The 24172-nt window shown below is 40.5% G+C and overlaps 1 protein-coding gene across 4 annotated transcripts; it reads left to right on the forward strand.

Annotated features, from left to right (window-relative positions):
• Positions 1–13668: 13668 nt before the first annotated feature.
• Positions 13669–17224, forward strand: LOC148041501 (protein phosphatase 2C 51-like). Of its 4 annotated transcripts, none has more exons than XM_087680288.1 (5): positions 13669–14140; positions 14217–15157; positions 16057–16419; positions 16522–16627; positions 16725–17224. In XM_087680288.1, exons 2-5 carry the CDS (start codon positions 14336–14338, stop codon positions 17069–17071), a joined length of 1638 nt encoding a protein of 545 aa, XP_087536414.1. In that variant the 5' UTR covers positions 13669–14140; positions 14217–14335; the 3' UTR covers positions 17072–17224. The 4 variants fall into 4 exon arrangements, with proteins under 4 accessions (XP_087536414.1, XP_087536404.1, XP_087536423.1 ...); XM_087680278.1 differs by having other exon boundaries at positions 13669–14014; positions 14141–15157; XM_087680297.1 differs by having other exon boundaries at positions 13669–14014.
• The last annotated feature ends 6948 nt before the right edge of the window (positions 17225–24172 follow it).

A 24172-nucleotide genomic window follows, 5' to 3' on the forward strand; every position in this document is an offset into this window, starting at 1 on the left:
CTTGAGCTAGATTTGCATTTGGGTCTCTATGGTTTGGGTAACCAAATCCATCAATTTTCCACATAGAAACCTTGAGCATGCAGCAACGCTTTGGGAACCTATTGCAGCTTTATGGTAACTCTCCATTGACACTTTTGATTATATGCCCTAAGTCTCCTCTTCCTTTTGGATGTACTTCTATTCTTGATATCTTTAGAAGCTATTGAGTTTTTTTGAGCAACTTTAGACTTGTTTTGATTCGGAGACGTGTCTCACCCTTCCCTATAAAGAATGTCAGATCTAGAGCATGGCTATGGAGGCTGAAAGAGGAAGAGTGAGCTCATGATGCAATAGACATCAAGACCAAATGTCACACAAGTGAATTAGGTTCCAAGATGGAAGCTTGGACTCATAAACACAGTCTTGTGTGTTGACAATGACACAGACACTTTGCTGAAAGTACAAAAGTACTATGACATTGCATTCAAAAAGAGAGCAAGTACAATGCTTTATAGGAATAGACTAGGCTGCACTTTCTCCCACTGTGCATATGGGATTCTACATCTTGAGCCCACAATGCTCCATACAAAGAGGCTAAGCTAGGTGTGATTGTCGATATCTCAACACCCCTCCTCAATCACAACCAGAGAAGTACAAAGTGTGTAAAGGCTTTAGTGAGCAACCACATGCAAAGTGTGGCCACACCACAAACATTGTAAACACTAGAGGTTGTCGCAAAAAAGGCTAAGTGTAGGTGCCAAAGACATGGTGGACATCTAGAGGCTGTAACAGGGGCCTCACAAAGTGTACAAAGGCTATAGTACAAGGTTACACGAGGAGTTTACAAGCTTATGTCAGTATCAAGGGAGTGTGAGGCTTGGGCAACCCATGTCTCCCCACCTCCTCCATGTAGGCCGTGCCTCGTGGAGCAACCATCGTTTTAGCCTCCCAGCGTGCAGGGTTCTCATTTTGAGCGAGGCAACAGGGCCCCCTGTTCGGAGTTTGAGTCGCCATGACTTCTTATGAGGAAAGGTAGGTTGTGAACCGTGTCGCCCCCGTGGTGCCGTGTTCTAAGATGGTTGAGTGTGGATCCTTGTGAGCCCGGAACTCTTCCGTGGCGCGATTCGGCGACTCCAAGCGCCAAGTTACCCTTGTGCAAGTTAGAAACACGTGTTAGGGCTAGGCAATACAATAAAAAATTCTAGTAAGAATTTGGGTCAAGGACCGATAGGCCCTTGTGGTTTTTAGCATTTTTAGATATGTCGTTATGAATCTTCTTGTCCTTCTTCATGTAGTCCACTTTTCTCTTTTTGATCTTGTACTTGTCCTTCACTTTTCTTGCAGCTTTAGGGTCCTCTTGGTTGATCTTGTTCTTCTTCTTCTTCTCCACTTTGCTTGCAGCTCTCATCTTTTGGTCCTCTTCTTCATGGTCTTCTTCTTTATTGACTTTACTTGCATTAATCTTCATGTCCCCCTCAAGAAAAGATATCATCATCTTTGAGGCAACATGAATGTGTTCAAAGTCTTTAAATAAGGTCATTGATTGCACTTTAGAACAAGTAAATCTATCCATCCCTACAAGTGGAACAGCAAGTTCTTCCATGTAGTGTAGGTGAGCAGCATGAGTCATGTTACTCTTTATGAGAAGCATCCATTTAAAATTCTTCATGCTTGTCATTCTGTGATATGAAATCAACTTCAAATGACTGAGAATAACCAGTAATGAGTTGATCTTTGTATGTGTCAAAAGACACAACCAATAGGAGTGTAGTATCAAAAGATACTAGTTTGAAATTCGATGTTTGTTGCTTGAGTTTGACTTGATGATCTTCAAAAAAATTTCACAACTTCCCCTTCTTGATGATTTTATGGTTGAATAATTTTTTAGAACTTCAAATCAGAGTGGCCATGGCTTGGTTTAAGTGGCAAGAGAGAGAAAATGAAGGAAAAAATGAGCTTGAAGATAAGTGGCTATGACTACCAGTCACGGTTTCAGGACATCAGCCTGATATTTTGGCTGTGGAAGCTCACCCAATAGACATTTTGAGTTGAAATTTTATTAGGAGGTAGCCCATATAATAAACTTCAAAATCCCCATGATAGCCCTTGACATTGTGAGGCATGATGATGGTAACATCAGTTGAATAGTAGTAGGTTGGCTATGGCTTCCTGCATTACCACCTCTAAGTAATCTTTTAATATCTCTTTGCTAGAGTGGAATTTTCTCAAGCCCTCTTAGCTAAATTAAGTCACCTATATGATCAACTTGTGGAATAATGCTCATAATAGGGAGAGAGAACATGTCCAATTTATAGCAGTGAAATTTACACCAAATCTGTGTTTTTCAACAATCTCGGGCTGTATGTTGCACAATGTTAGGCAATTTCGGACTGGAAATATTCATCTTGACCAAGGAACAACTCCCGCGAAGAATTATCGAAGAGATATGGCAGCTCCAACAGAGGTAGATAGGTGCTGTCTATAGCAGCCAATAGAGATAGTGTGAAGATGGAGGTGGAAGATGAAGGGTTTATGTCAAGTTGAGCTAACCAAAGGTTGAGAGGAGTTGAAGGAGTGATTAGTAGAGCTGAGCCATGCCCAGCTGGGCTCTGATACCATGTAAAGAATGTCGGATTTAGAGCATGGCTATGGAGGTTGAAAGAGGAAGAGTGAGCTCATGAGGTAACAAGCATCAAGACCAAATGTCACACAAGTGAATTAGGTTCCAAGATGGAAGCTTGGACTCATAAACACAATCTTGTGTGTTTACAATGACTTAGAAACTTTGCTAAAAGTACAAAAGTACATTGCATTGTATTCAAAAAGAGAGTAAGTACAATGCTTTATAAAAATAGACTTGGTGAAAGGGATGCAGGAGACGCGGGAAAGAAGAGCACACACAATGTAGGTGTTGTCAACAATGTTATGACAGCCTTATTGCACTTTCATATATATATGAATAAAGAATATGGGCGGTCACTGTACATGGGCAGGCCCAAGGGCCTTTTACCCCAACAACCTCCCACTAAAAGGCCAATGGGCCAAGGAGTGAAAAAACAAAACAAAAGAAAAGAGACAGGGTGAGGAATCATGACATCTCACCCAACACCCAATCGGAAAGCGAGATGTGCAATAAGTGGTGGGAACCTCCTCACAAGAAGAGTCAAGCATCCCTGAGTCCAGGACATCCAGGAGATAAGGGATCCCATAGCTCTAGACAATAGAGCAATCCATGACTGCTTCCCATGAAGCAAGCAACACAACTTATAAGTGCACGGATGTAAAGCATCAGAGTGGCTCATAGCATCAGTGCAATGCATAAAAGACAACAGAGAGCATATAGACTCTCCAAGGTCAATCATTGAAAGAGGGCCAGCATCTTGGACACAAGTCAAACGGGGTCTCAAGATAGTATGCGGCCTCAGCAAAGCAGAAAACTGACATACGGCTATAGAATTAGCCATAAAGCGCACTGAACGCACATTAAGAGGCCTGAGAGATGTCTGGGTCTCATAAAACATAGCATGACGGCTGCGTAGAACCTGTTGGGCATCTAAATCCCAAAACTTGTAAGCTGTAAAGTCACCATCTCCATAACCAAGGAGTATGCATCTGCATGACATAGGCTTATGTGGCATATTGACAGATCCAAAGAGAAACATGACGTCTGATTAACCAAGTAGACTGCTGTCATAAGGGCCTCAGCCCAAAAGCCATAAGAAAACCTAATTGTGGTAAGCATAGAAGCAACTTTTGCCTGTAAAGTCAGGCACATGCCATGAGCAATCCCATAATACCATGGGCATAAGAAATCAATGACATATTGTTGACAAGAGATCCGTAAGCTGGGAGACGTAGCATGACTCTCATAATCCATCTGCAAGCATCTAGGCCTACTACCAGTAGAATCCATAAACCTATCAAGCATAGTAACAACATCCTCAATTCATACCAAAGGGTAAGCCCAAATACGGTGGGTAGCACGATCCATGAAGGTCACAAAATACGACGCTCCACCAAGTGACTAGGAAGGCATATGTCCATATACTGCAACATGGACTAGATCTAGAGGAGCATGCCTCACACGATCGCCATAAGCCAAAGAGGCTCTGCACAGACTATGAGTACAATGAGGGCAAGTAGCATGGGGAAGAGCAGGCAATAAGCCCATATCACATAAAGCACCCATCTCAGTGTGCCGTACATGGCCTAGGCAATAATGCCATAACAATGCATGTGGTATCTACATAACTGCAACCATAGAATCTCCCACATGAGAGACATGCACTACATAATCACTGCCATATCTAGCACCTCTGGCCAATACCAAGCAACCACGATGGATTTTCCATGAAGTATCCCCAAGAGAGACATAATATCTTGCACCATGCAACTGACTGACTGAGATCGGGCTCTTACTGAGCGTAGGGATATGCAAGACATCATGGAGCATAAGAGAAGACCCATTTGGCAAAGCCAAGTGTATATCCCCTGTACCAATAACACGACAATCATGCTCAAGGCCCAAAGAAATACATCCATCAACCTCCTTGTAAGAAGAGAACCAAGCTCTATGCGGAGTAACATGACAAGATGCCATACTGTCTAATAGCCAATCAAAGGTATAGGCCATATCACTGAGCAAGTAATCTGCACAGTAACACGATGCCAGGAGTCTAGGCTCAGCTGCATCATCATGGGTAACTACATGCACCATACCACTATAACGAGTGATCTCACCTACTGTATCATTGACTCTGCTCTCATGTCTAGTGCGGCACAATCTTTTCTGCTCTCTAATCCACTTGAAGCATTTACGCTTCACATGCCCTGTCTTTCCACGTGAAAGCAAATAGAACCTGTAAAACCTATAAAAGAGGACAACTGCTCTGTAATAGCATGAGTAGGGCTGTCTAATACATCCAAGGAGCTCAAAGAATCAGGGGAACTCTCATCAGAGAGAATAGGCTCATCAAGAGGACTGTCTGCATAACTAGAAGAGCTGGAAGTCATCATAGCATACTGCAAAGGGGACTCATCCAAACCAGAAGGGGAGAACACAAAGGCATCAACCACGGATGCAAAAGCTCCCACACGGACAAGCCTAGCAGACAAAAGCATGACATATCCAACCACTGTAGCTCACAGCCATAAAAGCATAAGCATGCCTCGGAGCCATAAATGCATAAGCATCCCTGAAACATAGGAGTATACATAACTTTGTAGTGTCTCATACCATGTACTGACATACATGTCCAGCCAAGAACGACAAGTGGCAAATAAACATGCAAGAATCAAGCTCCAATAAAAGCCCAAATATCTATGTAAAAGCATCCAGGTAAGAGGCTTTGTAAAATACATAGCAGCAAACCATGTGCATACATGGGTGGCCATAAAGATCAACTGCTCCCTCACATACACGGGCAATAGCAGCCCAAATAGCATAGTTGCCATACAATAGAGAAGCAGGACGGCCATAATTGTAAATCCCAAGCACTATCCAAGTCCACTAATCAGTAAGTATACCACATATCAAATGCAAATGAGCAATCACAACTCAATAGGCAACTGCCAAAACAAGGGAGCAGTTCACTGCTCAATACCTGTAAGTGCATCCAAGTAATAGCCAAGATCCATAATCAGAGCATCAAATCCCATATAGCATCCAAGGTCGTAATGAAAAAAGCCTAGTCAATGTCCAATTGCTCAAGGGAATACTCAAATATTAGAGCTCAAACAACTGCCATCCACAACCAAAGCATAAAGCATTCACCAAGACATCATAACCCGTACTAGGTAGCCTAGGCCTAAACCATGTCATAGATGAAACGCCAGCTGCAAAGAAGTGACATTCAAACCCAAATTGAGCTCTAATATTATCTCAAAAGCATTTCAGAGCATAAACAAGACATGTGGCATAGTCCAAATACATCATGACATCATACTGAGTAGCCGGGAGCACCCCGTGACCAATAGGCATAACCCAATTGTAGTATAAATAGCTTCAGTCTTGAAGTTTTTCAACATCAAATAATAGTCCTAAACTGAGTAAAATAATGCTCAAACCAAGCTCAAATCCATAGGTGAACCATAGGCATACATTTCCGTATGTATAGACACCAACCGGGCATAATCGGGCATCAAATGCCAAGACACCTGTAAGCATAAAATTAAAGTAACAGGTGGCTGCCCTATTTTGGACAGATCTGGGACTATTCAAAACAGTCAATGATTGAGCTAAATCAGCTCTAAATGCATCTCACATAAGAGGCATAACATCCACAAGTGATCCTGTATCAATAGACATCAGAAGCATCACATAAGCCATAGGCATACAAATACATGCTGTCTCAGACCTGAAATCTATTGCAAAATATTTTATCATCAGAATTTGGCAAATCCTACATCACCATCATGTCCGGAGTGTGCCAAAACTCCAACTTAGACTCTTACCTTTCCTGAATCAGGTTCTGAATGCCCGAGATATGACAAAAAGAGTGATTTTTGAGCCATTTTTACAAACATGCGCAAATAAAATGTGAGCATGTTGCTGTACTTGAGGGGCCAAATCAGGGTGGGTAGGGAATAAGCAAGAGCCCAATGAAGGCCTATAATAGGCCTACACAAGCCTAGGACAAGTCCAAGCAAGAGGTGAAGAGAACAAGCTTCAATGATGGAAGCTATGGCTGCCTCTTCATGAAACCTTGTTGTTCATGTCAAAGAATGGCAGAGAACTGAGTGAGAAGCAAGCTCTCATACCTCGTGTAGATGCCGGGGAAGGCTGGGAAGCACTCCTGAAGGACCTGCTCCGATACCAGTTGAAAGGGATGCAGGAGATGTGAGAGAGAAGGGCACACACAATGTCGGTGTTGTCAACAATGTTATGACATCCTTATTGCACTTTCATATATATATGAATAAAGAATATGGGCGGTCACTGTACACGGGCAGGCCCAATGGCCTTTTACCCCAACACTAGGCTGCACTTTCCTCCACTGTGCATATGGGATTCTGCATCTTGAGCCCCCCACACTGCTCCATACAAAGAGGCTAAGCTAGGTGTGATTGCCAATATCTCAACATTCCCTTGAGTTGTTACTGTGGAAGTGTAGAGTGGGAGTGTAAGGGTGGTGTGGGAGTGCTAGTATGGGATACTAGTGTGAGAGTAGGATTAGTGTGAACATGGAGTAGTGGTAGTGTGGGAGTGCTAGTGTAGTGATGGGAGTGCAAGGATAGTGTAGGAATAGGAGTATAATGGGGAAGTAGTGGGAGGACAGTGCAGTACCAATGAGAGAATGTATAGTGTGCAAGTGAGTGATGTACTGAGAGTATAGTGTGCAAGTGCTAGTGTGGGAGTGGGGGTATAGTGTGTGAGTGCTAGCGTGCAAGTGGGAGTATAGTGTGCGAGTGAGGGTATAGTGTGCTAGTGTGGAAGTGGGGGTATAGTGTGCGAATGCTAGTGTGCCAGTGGGAGTATAGCGTGCGAGTGAGGGTATAGTGTGTGAGTGCTGGTACACAAGCGGTAGTTGTGTAAGTGAGGGGATAGTGTGTGAGTGCTAGTGTGTGAGTGGGAGTATAGTGTACACTTATGCTAGTGTGGGAGTACTAGGTTATAGTGTGCAAGTGGGATGGTAGTGTGGAATTAGTGGATATGTATGGGGTGTGAGTGTGGCGAATGTGTGTGTGTGAAGGGGGGGAGTTGTGCAAGTGAATGAGGTGTAAGGGGGTTATGTTAGAATGGTGTGTGTAGGTGGGGGGAAGAAGGGTGTGTGAGTGTGTTACAACACGTGTATACCGGTGGCATGTTAAGAGTATATGTGGTGTGGGTGTGTTTGGTTCCTTTCTATGTGCGAAGCACGATATCAAGAGCTATAGGTGAGGTTGGCATAGTCAATTTAAATCATTGGCACATGACTCAAGTCCAAACATAAAATGGAGTGCCAATTGTCATTCCACGATGACCCAACTAACACAAGGCATTGATGCCATCATTGCTATGTGTAATCAACCATTGCAACATTCTCAAGGGTGCAAGTAAAAGATGGGTGTCTCATGGCCAACATAGTAGTCAAAAACCACACTGTAGCTTATGGAAACATGTACACTAGCAAGCAATGCCACAAAGGTCAACACTAGCAAGTAGGTGAACAATGTTGCAAGCCCATGAAAAAACTAGCTACCGCTCGGTGAACTATAGAGCCTTGAGATTAGCGAGGTAATAGTCAGAGGAGTTTTGCCCCACAACCAAGCTAGAGCCATGAATCGAGGCATGGGTTGTGCTATGTTAGCTTGTGAGAGTAGTAGCTCAAGATAGTGTTGAGATTAGCGATAGCTACTACAGGGAGCTTTCCACCTTCCCTCACTCTGAAAGCATCCATCGAGGTCCTACATTCTAGCATGTGCTTTGACCCAATGCATTAACATGCTTGAAAAACGACTAGATGTGTAGGGGCCTGATTTAACTCCCCCAAACCTCATAAGACAAGCTCACTTTGATATGGTCGAACCACCAAGGAGCTTGAGTGCTTCCTTGATGCAATGTTTTCATCATGATGACTATATACACAACCTCTAGCTCAATCAAAGACATTATGTTTCTTCCATCAAGCTCTTTTCTTCTATGCGCATACAAATAATGGAGCAACAAGATGAAAAAGAAGTGCACACTCCATTAGCATCAATGCCATGAGAGGGGGCCGAGTCCTTTACATTCTTTACATTTTGATTTTTTGAATTTTAAAGCCAAGCACACTTTTCTTCCTTTGATTCATGTGCAATCATTCTTCATGACAAGTGAGATGCATCAAAAGAAGTCACACAAGACAACATGTCCAAGAAAGAAGAGTTTTGAGTTTTTCATTTTGTATTTTATAGTTTGAGTATGCTTTAATTGTTTTTGTGGTTGTGTGTTTCATATTCTCCTAACTTATTGTGTGTTAAGTTTTCTTTTCTCTAATCTCCAACATTTTTTTTCTTTTTTCTCTATTCACATAAAGGAATCCTGTTCCTAGCCTAGTTATGCACATTTTGAAGGATGTGTGATGCGAGTGTAGACAATGATCTAATCCACCCTAGAGCATGAAGTTCTTACTCCATCACATAGTAGAAGTGTGAGAACCTTAGTGGTTGCAACATATTCGAATATTGGATGGACTTCTATTGTTTTAAAAGTAACTCACTTTTGCAACAATCTCTCACCTTTTCTTCTTAACACTTCACTCTAACTACTTATGCATCATTCTCTCCAACCTAAGAAATCAAAAACACAAGACTAGCTTCAACATGCGGTGAACTCATCTATCTTAGCTTCCCACACTATTGTGACTCCTTTGTATCCACCATCAAGTATGCCAATAATGAGAGAAGAAGAAAGAGAGAGAAATGATAGAGAAGAGCTTCACCTCACTGGATCCCTCACTCTCTTGCAATCTCACAACCTCGCACAATTCCAAACTCAACCTTTTTACCATGGATGGGAAGAAGAAAAAGAAAAGTAAGAAGACGATGTAGAGCTTCACTTTGCCTCAACCCCTTAACCCCTCACTCAACATACCTCTCTCTCTCTCTCTCTCTCTCTCTCTCTCTCTCTCTCTCTCTCTCTCTCTCTCTCTCTCTCTCTCTCTCTCTCTCTCTCTCTCTCTCTCTCTCTCTCTCTCTCTCTCTCTCTCTCTCTCTCTCTCTCTCTCTCAACAATGGAGATAAGACGATATAATAGAATAAGTGAATGAAAAGCTTCAATAGTTTCATTGATAGGGCTTCAATGGAGATAAGATTATAGAATAGAATAAGCGAATGAAAAGCTTCAATAGTTGCATTGATAGGGCTTCCACAATATGGATGTACTGAAAGGGTAAATATAGCTGAGACCTTGAACCCTTATATAGACCAAAATTAGGGTAGGGTTAGGTCCCTTCTCTAGGGTGGTGCCCTATTTGCATCTTAGGGGTTGCACCCCTTTTACATTTTAGGGTTTCCACAATTGTAAATTAAGGTTTGTGCTTGACCAAGCTTATTCTATTCCAAGTACAAATTCATGTGTGTAACCTACACAACAATTTTAGATGTGACAAATATAATTGCAAGACATGATATAATGTGCATGGGAGACTCTCACAAAATAATCATCCCTGATAATGTCATGTCCATGAGGTACCATAATTACCCAAAAATAATACTCTAGAGCTCCATAAAATAAAAGTCTAGCAAAAAATAAATTCAACACTTTCACTTTCACTATTCTTTGACCTTCTTAGATTGTCTTCAAATTTATCCTTTGCAAAACATTATTAATAAATGGAAATTGAATTATTAAGGGAATGGGTGAGAGTTGAAACACGATCCTAGGGGAACTATTAGAACCTAGAAAATGATATTAAAGAATTCTTGGAAGAAGGCAACTTTATCACATGGGCTTAATGTTTGTTGCATAGTGTGGTGCTAACAATATGCCCACCAAGGATAGATCCAAAGAATGAATCTGTCAAATTTCATCAAACATCTCCCCTATGTTTTATACAAGAAACAAATGTTGCTAGGCGACAAGGGTGGCTTGATGATGTGTTGGCGAAGATTTAGAATATTATACGAGCTTTCACTTAGGGGTGAATCTCAATTACATGGATGAGTTGCTATTTGTAAAAAGAAGGAAGCCAATGAATTGCATTGTTGATTTTGCGTAGTGTTGATTTTACAAAAGATGAAATTAGATAAGATGAAAGTTGTATTTAAGTCTATATACAAGTTTCTAAAACACCTTCTACAATTCCTTCACTATTGACAATATAGCAATTTAACCTCATTTGAGAACCTTAAACCCTTGTCAGCCATGATGCAACATTTCCTCAAATGAAAAATCTCTTCTAGAACCCAATAGATAAAAAGTATGAGTAATGGAAATATCCCCTCTCATGGTTATTTTGACATTTACAAAAGCAAGGGAACACATAACATGGCTTCTCATAAAGCTTGCTACGTATTGGTCTCATTTTCCCTTCTCTTTATAACTTCTCCTCTTGCACGCTCATCTTCCTTATTTAGTTGCTTATGGTTAGTGAGCTAAAGGGAAATCTTTGATGAAATCTCGTTTTGTGTGTGTGTGTTTCTAATGAAGTTCTAATGGTGACATAGATAACAATGTAAGTTTCACATCATAGTGCATGATATAAATGAGCATTTTGGCCTCACATGAGCCTTCTTTGTGGATGAAGATGAGTGGAGCTAGTTTGGAAGGACTTGATTAGATCAAAATTGAATGTTTACAGGCATAGTGGCACCCTTACCACCTAATCACTTACCCTTTATTTATCTTACCAAAAGAAAACGTTTGTTGTCCTTATGAAATCATTCTTCTCGTCTTTAAGAAGAGGACTTGTCACACACACACACATGAGCATGCACAAGCCAAGATAATTGTGTATAATAATTAATGGAGTGCCATTTGGCATTTATAGTCTTCACCTAAGTGACATTTATAATCTTCACAATGGAGTCCCATATGGCATTTGTAATCTTCACATGAGTGACATAATAAGTAGAATGTAAGGCAAAAATCAATTCATGGGTTTGAAGCATACTATTTTATCAAAAGAGGATTTGAAATGAAGTCCACTATCAAATTTATTTTAGTGCTTGTCTTAAGGCCTTCATGTGGAGGCATTTACTATTTCTTTAAGAGTTGACCCACATATTTAAGATATTCAGCATCTCTTCAGTGATTAGATGGATAAAAATGTGCTCGTGCAGGTCTCCATCTTGCTTGTCTACATGAAATAACATTTGATGGGTTCAACATCAACATTAATAATATGTTTGTATGTGACATCAAGTAGTGCTTGAGTCCGATAATAATGATTTTATTATTTTGATGCTTACAAGTTTCTAAAGACAACATGTAAGTTGAGCTAACTTTTTAATCCAAAAAAGCAAACACTTTACATATTGACACACTTATGCCTACAAGTGAACCTACATCAAAGGAGGCACCATTTGATAGGCATAATGAAGGACATTGATCTCTTGTAAGAGTTGAAAGGGTCTTTGTGTGATTAGAACTTCAAGCCTTGCAAGACTAGAAACAAAGATTAAGGTGTTGAAGTTGGCTAATGCACATAAAAGAAAACTTTTTGGGTATCACACATCCTGAATCACCTTGATATGTCCAAACTAAAGTGCAATTGAGCTCTATAGCATGTTGAGCATTTTGATTTTCTACAAAGCTCAGATGGCGATGTCATGGATTAACTAAGCACTAATTCCGCTAGAATTGTAACTTCAAGTCCCACAAAATACTATGCTCTTGACCACACTACAATTATATGAAAGTTACAAAGGATTTGTCTTTATGTGGTTTCTCCTCCTTATACACACTTGAGTAGCCCCCTCCTTCCTAGTCACTCCAATGGACAATGGTTAAGAATATGTGCTATTTGAAAAGGAACAAGTTAGACATAGTCATACAAGGTTGAAAAATATGTTTGATCAAGCATCCTTCTCATCCTAGATTGGGAGGAATTTTGAAACTTGAGCCATATTTTTGCTTGGCTTTCAACAATCTATGTAGTGCATGTATCCTTTTAAGGGAATCTTTAGGAAGCTTCTCGCAAAATCTGAAGAGGCTTAGGATGAAGCGTGTCTTTTCCTTTTGAACTTGCACATGCAGAAAATGTCTTGTATGGTGCAATGAGCAGTGAGGGGGATCTAGATATTGACAAGTGGAGATGCCTCCATGGATGCTACTTAGTGAAGATGTATCACGTTGATTGGTTGCTCTTGGGGGGGGGGGGGGGGGGGGGAGGGGGGAATCTCCTTCATTAAGGGGTGTGAACCGGTGTTCATGAAAAACTGAGGTTTAATGTAAAAGCCTTCGCAATTTATATAATAGGATCTTAAAATCCTTTCAATCTAAAATATCTGAGTGAACAAAAGTTACAGCTACAAAAGTTATAGCTACAAAAACGGCAAAGGTTTGATTGAAATCAAATCCAAAATTTTAAGTTGAAGGTTTTTAAATGTCATGGATTATTGCCAAAGCTCATGGAAATTTTAAATGTCATGGATTAACTAAGCACTAATTCCGCTTTAACGAAGGTTTTTAAATTATCGAAACTAAGGTGTGAACGAGCTTTGGCAATAATGCAGTCCATCGTGACGTGGCAACTGAAGGAGTTTTTTTCGTGTGAAAATGTCCGATGCATAAACTGTGGTTGAGCGAATAAGTGGCAGGTCATGCTGGACAAGGGACACGTCATCAGTTCAAGGAACAATGACAAGCGCGGTCAGGCTACTATTATTATACAAAACCTAATCGATTGTGATTTTTTAGTAATAATATATTCCAGCAGATCAAAGTTGGAAGTCGCCTTCACACCTCCCTGCAGTGTGGTCCCCACTCGAAGTACTCGTTCGGCGTACGTGCCCGGTTATCCCCGGGGTCTGCCGAGCGGATCGGGCAAGCCAGCGCTCGACAGGTGGCAACATATCCAAAGGCTGGCACCGACCCACCTGGACCAATCGGATCGCCACAGGCAATTCCCTTTTTCATATATCAGACGGTGAGAGGCCGGGGCATGTGGCGCGCTGAGGGTAGGTGACGTCACACCGGGCCCCAGAACAGCCTCGGCTGCCACGTCCCCCCGGAAATCTGAGATTTTGTTCTCCTTTCCAATCTAGCTGTAGCCGATGATGCACAAAATGTATCTTGTCCCTCTCTCCCTCTCTCTTTCTCACATTTTTCTTCTTCCTTCTTAATCCTTCTGTCTGTCTTCTCGTTGTTCCTCTCTCCGCCATGCATCTTCTTCACCGTTCCTTCATCGATCCTTTCCTTTCTCCTGTCTTTTAAGTAGACATCTCTGGTTTTCATCACGTCCATCCACTTGGCAGTTTAGGTTGCTGTTTCCATCAAGAAATCACGAGGCGATACAGCTTTACCCGCAGCAGACCTCTCGCAGCAGGAACTTTGAAGGCCTCTAGCAGCGGAAACTTTGATCCTCGACTTACACTTGGAGCTTTGGACACCTCCTGTCGCGGAGACAAAGCTGTAGGTGCAGCAAGTCTCTTTATTCATTTCTAAAGAATTTAGTTGTTCAACTTTCCCCCCGAAACAAACGTCTCACCACTCTGCCAGAAGTGTCTGAGATACAGGGTTTCCTCCACACCTATGCAGGTTGGCAAAGGACAGCTCTGCAAGCCTTAAATAAGGCCTCCATCTGTTCACGGAAGTAAGGTTTCCGTCTGTGCAGGTTTGCCGCACGTCCAGCACTTATCAAATTATCTATATGAAAGCGTTTTGAAGCAGAGGCACTGTGGGCGAACTGCAACGTAAACCGTGTTGCTGAAAAACAGAGTCAAATTGTGTAGGATGATGATGAATTCAGATAGTCATCCTCAGTCGCACGATCTTCCTCCCTTCACATCTGGACGTGTTACGTGCCCTGAAGCTATTCTGAAGGGAGAGGATCTCTGTGATGATTGTGGTACTGAGTCCATTTTGGCTGCCCGACGCAAGAGGTATGAGATACGGCGGTTTAAAGTCCTAGCCAGGCGGAGCAACTCATTGATAGACTCTCCACCTAAGCGTGCTAGAACAGTCCAAGCAGCTGTTCTTTGTGATGTTAAGGCGTGTGATGAAGGTGAATTACTGGGCACGTTCGCAAAAGATGTCGATGAGTCAAGGGCGAAGGGAGTTGCGGCAACTGTTCACCTGGAGTCGAGTTCATCCTTTTCCACAGAAATCGTGGACCGGGACGAGGGTAGCTGCACAAAAACAGGTCTAGATGCAATTGCTGCTGGGACGCAAAAGGAAAACAGCCTTGATGTTTTACAGGGAGTTGCTTTAGACATCACTTGTAAATTGACAGTAGATAAGACTCCTAAAGTCTCACATGAAAAGAATATGGTACCACTGCTTATGGATATGGAAGAGCAACGTCGCAGGAGACGTCTAAGGTGGCGTCGGCATGCCAAAACCACAGCAATGGCTGAGACTTGTCCATCGCATTGTGTCGTGAGTATCTGCGGTCGAAGTCGTGGCATGGAAGATGCAGCAGTGGCTGTACCTTCCTTTCTTAGACTTACTCCACAAACAGCTGTGTCGGTTGAGGCTGCACCACCAGTCATCAAAGAACCAGATGTGAAAGCTTTTCACTTTTTCGGAGTATACGATGGCCATGGAGGTCCACAGGTTAGTTTGACAGTCCCGATTTACTGCCGGATATGGTTAGTGTATAGCAGGAAGATCATTATTAAGTCTGAAAGGAAGAGAATAGTGAGGATTCTGGAAGATCTGTAGACTTGATTGTAGATCCTCTAGTCTTTACTATATATTATTTAAAGCTTTTCTTTAAAGGAAGTCTCTTTTGTAGCATTCCTGGTTTCTTCAGTGTTTTTGTTAGTATGTTCAGAAAGGTTCGGCGTTCTGGTTTCTATTATAATTGACATGTTGCAATATATCGCCCAGTCGGGAGGATCTCTTAATGTTACCACTTCTGAAATTTAATATTCATAGCCTCTGTTGATTGTGATAGAACAATAGACCGTGTTCTTTCCTGTCCAGCAGGTTCAGGATATACCACCCTAGTAATGTCTGGGTAGAGTTGTATTTAGGAAAGACTTCGTCGTTTTTTCGTCCAGACCTGGAAAAGGGGCCTGAAATAGGCTTTGGATTTTTTCTCCCAGGTTGCTATGCGTGCGTGCGAGTGTGTTGGGGGGTCGATTTGCTGGCTTTTACTTCTATTATGATGTGCTGTGCCGTTTGGGATGATCGAGAGTGATTGTGTGCACAGGTGCATATTGAGTACTAGTCTATACTTTCATCATTTGTACAGGTGCACAACGTTTTTAATCATGTGCTCTGGATCTATTGTCTGGCCTTTGGCATTTTTAGCAATGGTTGCTCTTCGGGTTTTATATAGCATTTTAGTAATTGATGCTGTAAATAGGTAAGTTGAAGTGAATGCAGTCAGTTTACTGTTAATATTCTGCTTTTATGGTCTACTGTCTTCAGATTAGGGTGTTTTCAGCTTGGAAGTTTTCCAAATCAGAATTCTCTCACTCACGTTTGTGGGGGATTTATGCTTGTAGGTGGCTGAGTTTTGCAAGGAGAGGTTGCATGGGGCATTGGCAGTAGAAGTGTTCTCTTGTTCTGGCAATTTGAACCAATTTGAAGATCAATGGAAAACATCATTCACATCATGCTTTAAGCAACTAGATGAAGAGTTGTGTGGGTTGTGCCCGCTTGGTGGTGCACCTGCGTGTCCTACCTGTCACAAGAATGATGCCGGTCCTAGGAGTAGTTGTCGGGAACCATTGGTGTCAGGAGCTGTGGGTTCGACAGCAGTTGTGGCTGTGGTAGGTGCTACCAGCATTGTTGTGGCCAATTGTGGAGATTCTCGAGCTGTACTGTGTCGGGGAGGCCAAGCTCTGCCCCTCTCCTCTGATCATAAGGTTTGCAAACAACCCGTATTGAGAGTACTTGTTTTAAAATATCACGTGCTATGAGTGCAAAGGACAGTGAAGAATATTTTCAATCTGAATTGGTCTTAGCAGGCAAATCGGCCTGATGAGATGGCTCGAATTGAGGCAGCGGGTGGTCGCGTTTTCCCCTGGGAAGGATATCGAGTACTTGGAGTCCTTGCAATGTCAAGAGCGCTAGGTAAGCTCATCTAGAACTTCTGATCGATTTGCTCTTTACGCAACTTTCGGATCTTCTGAGTTGGACCTCTCATAAGTTGGTTGTTGCAACATTGCAGGAGATCGCTTCCTTAAGCCATATGTTATTGCTGAACCAGAAATAACTTTTACGCAGAGGAATGTTGAGGATGAATGCCTGATATTGGCAAGTGATGGGCTGTGGGATGTTTTGTCCAATCAAGAGGTGTGCGATGTCGCTCGGAAGTGCATGGCTGCACGGCGGAATAAGCATTCGTCTCATGCTCCAGAGCTTAACAGGCATCGTGACGACGACATGGATTTTTCAATCCACCATGATCCTCCAGAATCTCCAGCCCAAGCTGCAGCTGCTTTACTTACTAAGCTTGCCCTTGCGAGGAATAGCAAGGACAACATAAGTGTTGTTGTTGTGGACTTAAAATACTGAGCTATTCTTTGCAATTTGGATACACATCGCTACAAATTTGTAAATGTTTCTTGTTTTCTTTGTTTTCCCTTCCTCTGGGAATGTACAAACCCAACGGCCCAAAACAAGATGTGCTGGGCTCTTTTACATGTTCAACCAAAAATTTCCATCAAAGATTGTCAAGCATTTATTGAGACAAGGATGAAGATGGTGCCGTATTAAATGGGGCCTGCTTCTATAAACGTGGGTTTTAAAGAGCCATCGTGCCAACAACAGTTATATGATATGAAAGTTGTCCCAGAGCAATAGTTGATCTGTGAGAGACTAGAGGTGTCGCCCCTACTTAGCTAACGTTTTTGGAGAGTTTATAGGTTAATCAAGCACGAACTGAGTCAAGTTCCAGAATCGTGTGGTATCGAAAATATATACGAGAGCGGTGGGGATCGGTTTAGGACTATTGTGTATTCATTGAAGATCAAGGGGGTTTAATATCGGAGGCTCTGTGTGATAATTGAAGATTGAGGGTGTGTTAATATGGAGGCTTTAGAGAGAGTATTGGCGTCATGATATGGTAATACTATTGTGATGGTGTGTTGTGTGATGAGTATATGCCTGAGCTGCAAGCTTGTGGCCGTTGCCTCTTCCGAGTAACACTAAAGGTTTAGTGATGACCATCTTTTACGAGCAACATCTAAGAAAAGCAGTTCCAAGTTTGACGTAATTTCACCTGATATATATCTCTATATATATAATATATATGCTGCGTTTTGTAGGCAGTTTCGTGAGCATTTCTGATCTGCTATCCAAAGTTAAAACTCTTGTCCGAGTAAATTCCTGATCGTCAATCCTTAGGTAGGTGCAGTCAGCCGCTAAAACATTTGGGTCGGAAGGCTAAATGTGGCCAGGTGGGTACGTGTACGTGCAGGGCGCTATAAAGCAAGTAGGAAATCTTATTCTCTTCTTATTTTGGCCGGAGGTTCGGTTATCTCTCGAACCTCCATTTTTTGCCCAAGCTTTTGCCCGAGCTTATTTTCTTCTCGAGCCTCCATTTTGAATTGCATGCACTTCTCAAGCCTAGTTTCTTCCCGAGCCTCTATTTTTTGCCCAAGCTTTTGTTTGAGCCTATTTTCTTCCCGAGCCTCCATTTTGAATTCGAATTGCATGCACTTCTCAAACCTTTACTATTTTGAATTGCATGAATGTTTATTGTTAAGATTAATGTTATTGTTTTTGTTCATGTAACGTTTATGTTAATGTTAATTAACAGTTTAGTTAATGGTAGATTATATTATTATTATTATATTGTTATTAATGATTAATGATTAATTATTAATGTATCATTGTCATTGTCATTGATATTGATTTTAATCTATTTATGAATGAATGATGAATTAATAGTATATTTAATGGTGGCTTATATTTTATATATATATATATATATATATATATATATATATATATATATAATTATTATTATTCACTATTAAATTAAAATAATTATTAATGTATCATTGTCAGTCAATCTATTTATGAATGAATGAAGAATTAATAGTTTAGTTAATGGTGGCCTATATTATATTATATTATATATTGTTATTATTATATATTAAAATAAAATAATTATTAATGTATCATTGTCATTGTCATTGATTTTATTGATTTATGAATGAATGATGATGAATGAAGGAATTAGTTATTAGTTACTATATTTATATTTATATTTATCTTTATAGTTTATAAGAATAAGAATAAGAATTTATAAGAATAAGATAAGATAAGAAAGAATAAACTACAGATTATAAATAAATGTGTGTGTGTGTTCAATACATTAATATAATAATATATTAATTATTATACTAATACTAATTGTAATATAATTATAATTATAATTACTATTAGCAAAGCAATTAGCAATGTATTATATTATTTATATTTATATACTTTTTTATAGATATAGATAGCTAGATAAATTATAAATATAAAAAAAGAAGATAGATACATACATATATGTACAGATATTGATAGATATAGAAGATTGTAGAATATAGAAGATAGATATATTATTTTATTGCATTGCAATTTAATTAATTGCTTTAGTTATTCAAATTTATTACTATTTTATTAGTATAGATATATACAAAAGATAATATAAAGATAATTATTTGTTATTGTTTTATTAGTACATATATATATATATATATATATATATATATATATATATATATATATATAATATGATATTTTAATTTTAAATAGTCATTAATAATAGATTTATTCACTTTTAGTTTATTATTAGTTTATTGTGGTATTATTTTATTTTGACATTGTTAGTTGTATGTGTTATTTTTTCTTCTTACAGTTTTGGATATGAAAGTGTTATATTTTATTTGTTATTATTATTTTAATTTTACTTTTCATTAGTTTAGTTGTTATTGTTATTAGTTTAGTTATTATTCAATTTATTGTGGTATTGCTATTGTTTTTGCTATTGTTAATTTAATTAATTGCTTTAGTTGTTATTCAATTTATTACTATTTTATTAGTATAGATATATACAAAAGATAATATAAAGATAATTATTTGTTATTGTTTTATTAGTACATATATATAAAAATTATATATATATATTATATATATATATATATATATATAATATGATGTTATTTTAATTTTAATTATTCATTAATAATAGATTTATTCACTTTAGTTTATTATTAGTTTATTGTGGTATTATTTTATTTAGACATTGTTAGTTATATGTGTTATTTTTCTTCTTACAGCTTTGGATATGAAAGTGTTATATTATATTTGTTATTATTATTTTAATTTTACTTTTCATTAGTTTTGTTATTATTATTAGTTTAGTTATTATTCAGTTTATTGTGGTATTGTTATTGTTATTTTAATTAATTGTTTTAGTTGTTATTCAATTTATTACTATTTTATTAGTATAGATATATACAAAAGATAATTATTTGTTATTCTTTTATTAGTACATATATAAAAAAATAATATGATGTTATTTTAATTTTAATTAGTCATTAATAATAAAAATAAAATAATTAGTTATACACACTATAAGGAAACGCATGTATAGCGACGGTGGATAGCGACGCAGGAATAGCGGCGTCACTATTTGCGTCACTATTGGTGAGAGAGGGAGAGGGAGAGGAAGAAGACTTGCCGCCGTCGCCGCCGTTCGCGAAGGAGAGGAGGAGCCGCCGTCGCGAAGAGGAGCCGCCAAACCCTCACTAAATCTTTACGGTGAGTCCATTCTCTCTCTCTCTCTTTTACTTGTTCAGGGTTTAATTTGTGTATATTGAGAGAGGGAGAGGAAATGAGAGAGAGAGGGAGAGGGAGAGGGAGAGGGAGAGGGAGGGAGAGAAAGAGAAAGAGAGGGGGAGAGAGAGAAAGAGAGGGAGAGGGGGGGGGGGGAAGGAAATGAGAGAGGGAGAGGGAGGGAGAGAAAGAGAAAGAGAAAGAGAGAGAAAGAGAGGGAGAGAGAGGGAGAGGGAGAGGGAGGAAATGGAAGAGGGAGGGGGATGAAATGAGAGAATGAGAGGGAGGGAGAGTGTATTCTCTCTTATTTATTTATTTTTTGTATAATTTGTGTATAATGAGAGAGGGATATGAAATGAGGGAGAGGGAGAGGGAGAGGGAGAGATAGAAAGAGAGGGAAATTAAAGAGAGGGAGAGGTGTTGGGAAAAAGGTGCATCCGGCGAGCCGCCCTGTGTATTACTACACTGACAATACCAGCCACTGCACACTGCAGGTGGTGGGCGCCCGTCAGGTCACTTTATTCTTTACATTCATTTTTAGTGACTAGTAAATAAAGGAAGGCCCAGTTATACATTGTGACTGTTGGAGTTCCCATTTCTTGTCTCTCTCTTTCTTGCTCTTGCTCTCTCGCCATAGCTCGCGTGCAAGCTTCGATCCTTCTCACCTTTCAACTAGTATCAGAGCTTGGCTTCCTCTTGCTCGAGCTCGACTCGGTGCTTCTCTACCTTTGCATCGACTCCCTTCACGCATTGGATCTCCATCCCGGCAGCCATATCCGATCTCCCCGAGCTCCCGTCACTCCCCGGCTTCCCGAGCACCTTCTCGGCCTATTGAGGCAGCTTCAAGGCATTGGTACTGAGGTATTTGATCATTCTTTCAGGGTTTTATTTAAGTCTACAGGTTGCAAACAGCAAGGGCAGCCATGGCTTCAAACCCTTGAAGTTTATTCCCCTCATATTGTGCCTTACACCTATCAAGGCTCAAAGAGGCTTGTCATAGGCCTTTGATAGGTCCTTCTTGAGCCCCCCATTACCCCCTTTTCAGCCCATGTGGAGCAGCAACAAGTTTAGCACCAACATGGCAGATTGTGCCATTTTTTTTCAGACTGTTAGCACTCGTCTACTTCAGCTCCACACTTGGCCATTGCTTCTTGCTCTCTACCTTGATCAAGAGGGCTATTAGACTTCATGTTTGATGTCATTCAAGCTTTGGGCATTGGTCTTGATTATTCGGGGCTGATTTCTTCGGATTTGGGACTGTCATAAACTGTCATAACAGGCTGAAAACAGGGCAGCAACATTGGCATTAGCATTTGTTGCTTACACTCCATTCCGGTTGTGCTATTTGATGCCCATATGCGGTCTACTTGATGCCCGAATGTCTTGGGAATGTATGCACATTGCATTGGCATTTGATGCTTATACTCTACTCCGGTTACCTTGTTTGATACCCATATGCGGTCTACATGATGCCTAATGTCTTGGGAATGTATGCATTCGATTTGCCCATGATTTGGCATTGTTTTTGGGCTGGAAATTGACAGTTTTGGACTGTTTAGAGCTGCTGTACATGAGCTGGCTGAAGCTCATTTGTCACATGTATTGCTTCTCTATCGATACTGGATGTATGCTATGGGTTATGTCATGATGTATTACACTTTGGGGATCGACTTCGAACTCATGATCGTGATTCCGGAATGCTTTTGAGCATCGCATTTGCTCCGTTGTTATTGGTTTGTCATTGGCAGTTTGGTCGACTTGATTGGCATTTGGGCCGCTTATGCCTATTGTCTGTACTTGACGGATAAGCTCTATGCATTACATGCTTTGGTCCGTGGTTGATGCCTCTTAGTTCGTCCATGCTTGACAGATATTTTGGAGCTCCGATTTGGATGTTTTGAGCACTTCCGACTCATAGGGATATTGACTTTGGCTTGCTACTGGATGTATTGACTTGACAGAGATCTTGCCATTAGGATTATGTCTTGCTTAGTGGTTGCTACATCAGTTGCTTCATGTATGTCATGCTCTTGGGAAGCGTATGATGCATTGACTTGGTCACTTGTCACTGGTACTTTGTCTTGGGTTGCTTAAGCCCTTAACTCGATTGTACGCCTTTTGTGCCAGTGGGAGCATCTTGCGTGCTTACTTGACCTTGAGCAGGGATTACATGCTATTGGAGCAGTCTATGTCATTGAGTAGTTATAGATGTATTGAGACTTTGGGATTATACTCCGACAATTGGATGTTGCATTGAGTATATGTCTTGGTTCACAGGATGCTTATAAGCTGAGTCTCAATTTTGGATCCGCTTTCTTTTGAGCAGATACCTATTTGTGTCAGGTTCTAGCAGTTGGTTCTACATTTTGCCTAGATTGTCTGGGGTGTGCCACTTATTGGCAGATGCTATGTGACATCTCTTGGTGTTATGCTCATGTATTTTCACTGTCATTTGGCTTTGCTTTGTCCTCTTTATGCCGGTTTTGGACCTAGCATTGTTTAGTTGACATTAGATCCAATTTTGGGACAGTTTGCTCTCATTATTGCAATTCTGAAATTTATTACAACAAGCATTTATTGGTGGACTGAGCAGTATTTTTTATGTTGAAATATCCTGATTTGGTGTACCGCACCTAGTACTAAGTGGGCAGCATCTTTTGGCATACTTTTCTCGCCATTTGGAGCTCATTTCAGTGGATTTTGGGCATTTTCTGCAGTAAAACAGCCAGCAATTTTACATTGTCTGTGCATTTCCAGCCTGCATTATGGCATCCTCTTCGACTGATAATGCCATATTTAACATCACAAGGTTGGATGGTACCAACTACTCTTATTGGAAGAGTCAAATTTGGCAGGTCTTGGTGCAGAAATCTCAGATTAAGCCACTTCGGTTGAGTGGGGAGCAGCCTGAAACTATGGACAATGACGACTGGCTTGAACTTGATGAGCTATGCAAGTCCACGATTGTATTGTCTCTCACTGAACATGTACATTATAATGTATTTGAGGAAGCACAGGGATCTATGGAATAAGATCAAGAATCTTCATGATAAGAAAAGTCCGGCGAGTCAGATGTACTGGTTGAAGCAGCTTATGGATCTGCGCATGAAGGATAATGCGACTATGTCTGCTCACTTGAGCTAGTTCCATGCTATACTGAAGAACCTGACTTTGCAGGATATCACCTTTGGAGAGGAAGTAACTCCTCTTTTCTTGCTTGGGACTCTGAATGAGTCATGGGATGTATTCCGCATCGCCCTATGTGCCTCTAGTGCTACTCTAAAACTGAATGATGTTGAGAGTACTCTTCTGCAGGAAGAGGTTAATCGCAAAAACTTGGATGCCTCTCGTGTTTCACATGCTTTGACAGTTCAAGGCAGGAATGAAAGGAATGAACGTGGGAATGGCCGTGGCCGTGACTCTCAGAAGGGTCGGTCTAAATCTCGTGGAAATTCGCGTAGTAAGTCGCGTGGGCGCAACGCTAATGTCACTTGTCATCATTGTGGAAAAAAGGGCCATATCAGACCACAGTGTCATGAGTTGCGCAATGAGAAATGCAAGGATAAGGGGAAAGAGAAAGTGCAGGAGAAGTCCTCTGATCGCAGCATAGTACCTGCGAAGTCCAGAGTCAAGATTGAAGAAATTAATGTCACGCAAACCGAGGATTTCGATGGTAGTGATGAGTTCATACTTGCAGCTAGTTCTTCTAATGCCTCACACTTGACTGAGTCACCTAGTATGTATGCACAGTGCTGGTTATTGGATTCAGGTGCGTCCTTCCATGTGATGCCTTACCGTGAGTGGTTTCACTCTTACCGTACTGTATCTGGATCAGTCAGACTT

Source organism: Lygodium microphyllum, chromosome 1 (assembly GCF_053477565.2).
Source record: "Lygodium microphyllum isolate KBCC chromosome 1, Lygodium_microphyllum_v1.1.10, whole genome shotgun sequence".
NCBI lineage: Eukaryota > Viridiplantae > Streptophyta > Polypodiopsida > Schizaeales > Lygodiaceae > Lygodium > Lygodium microphyllum.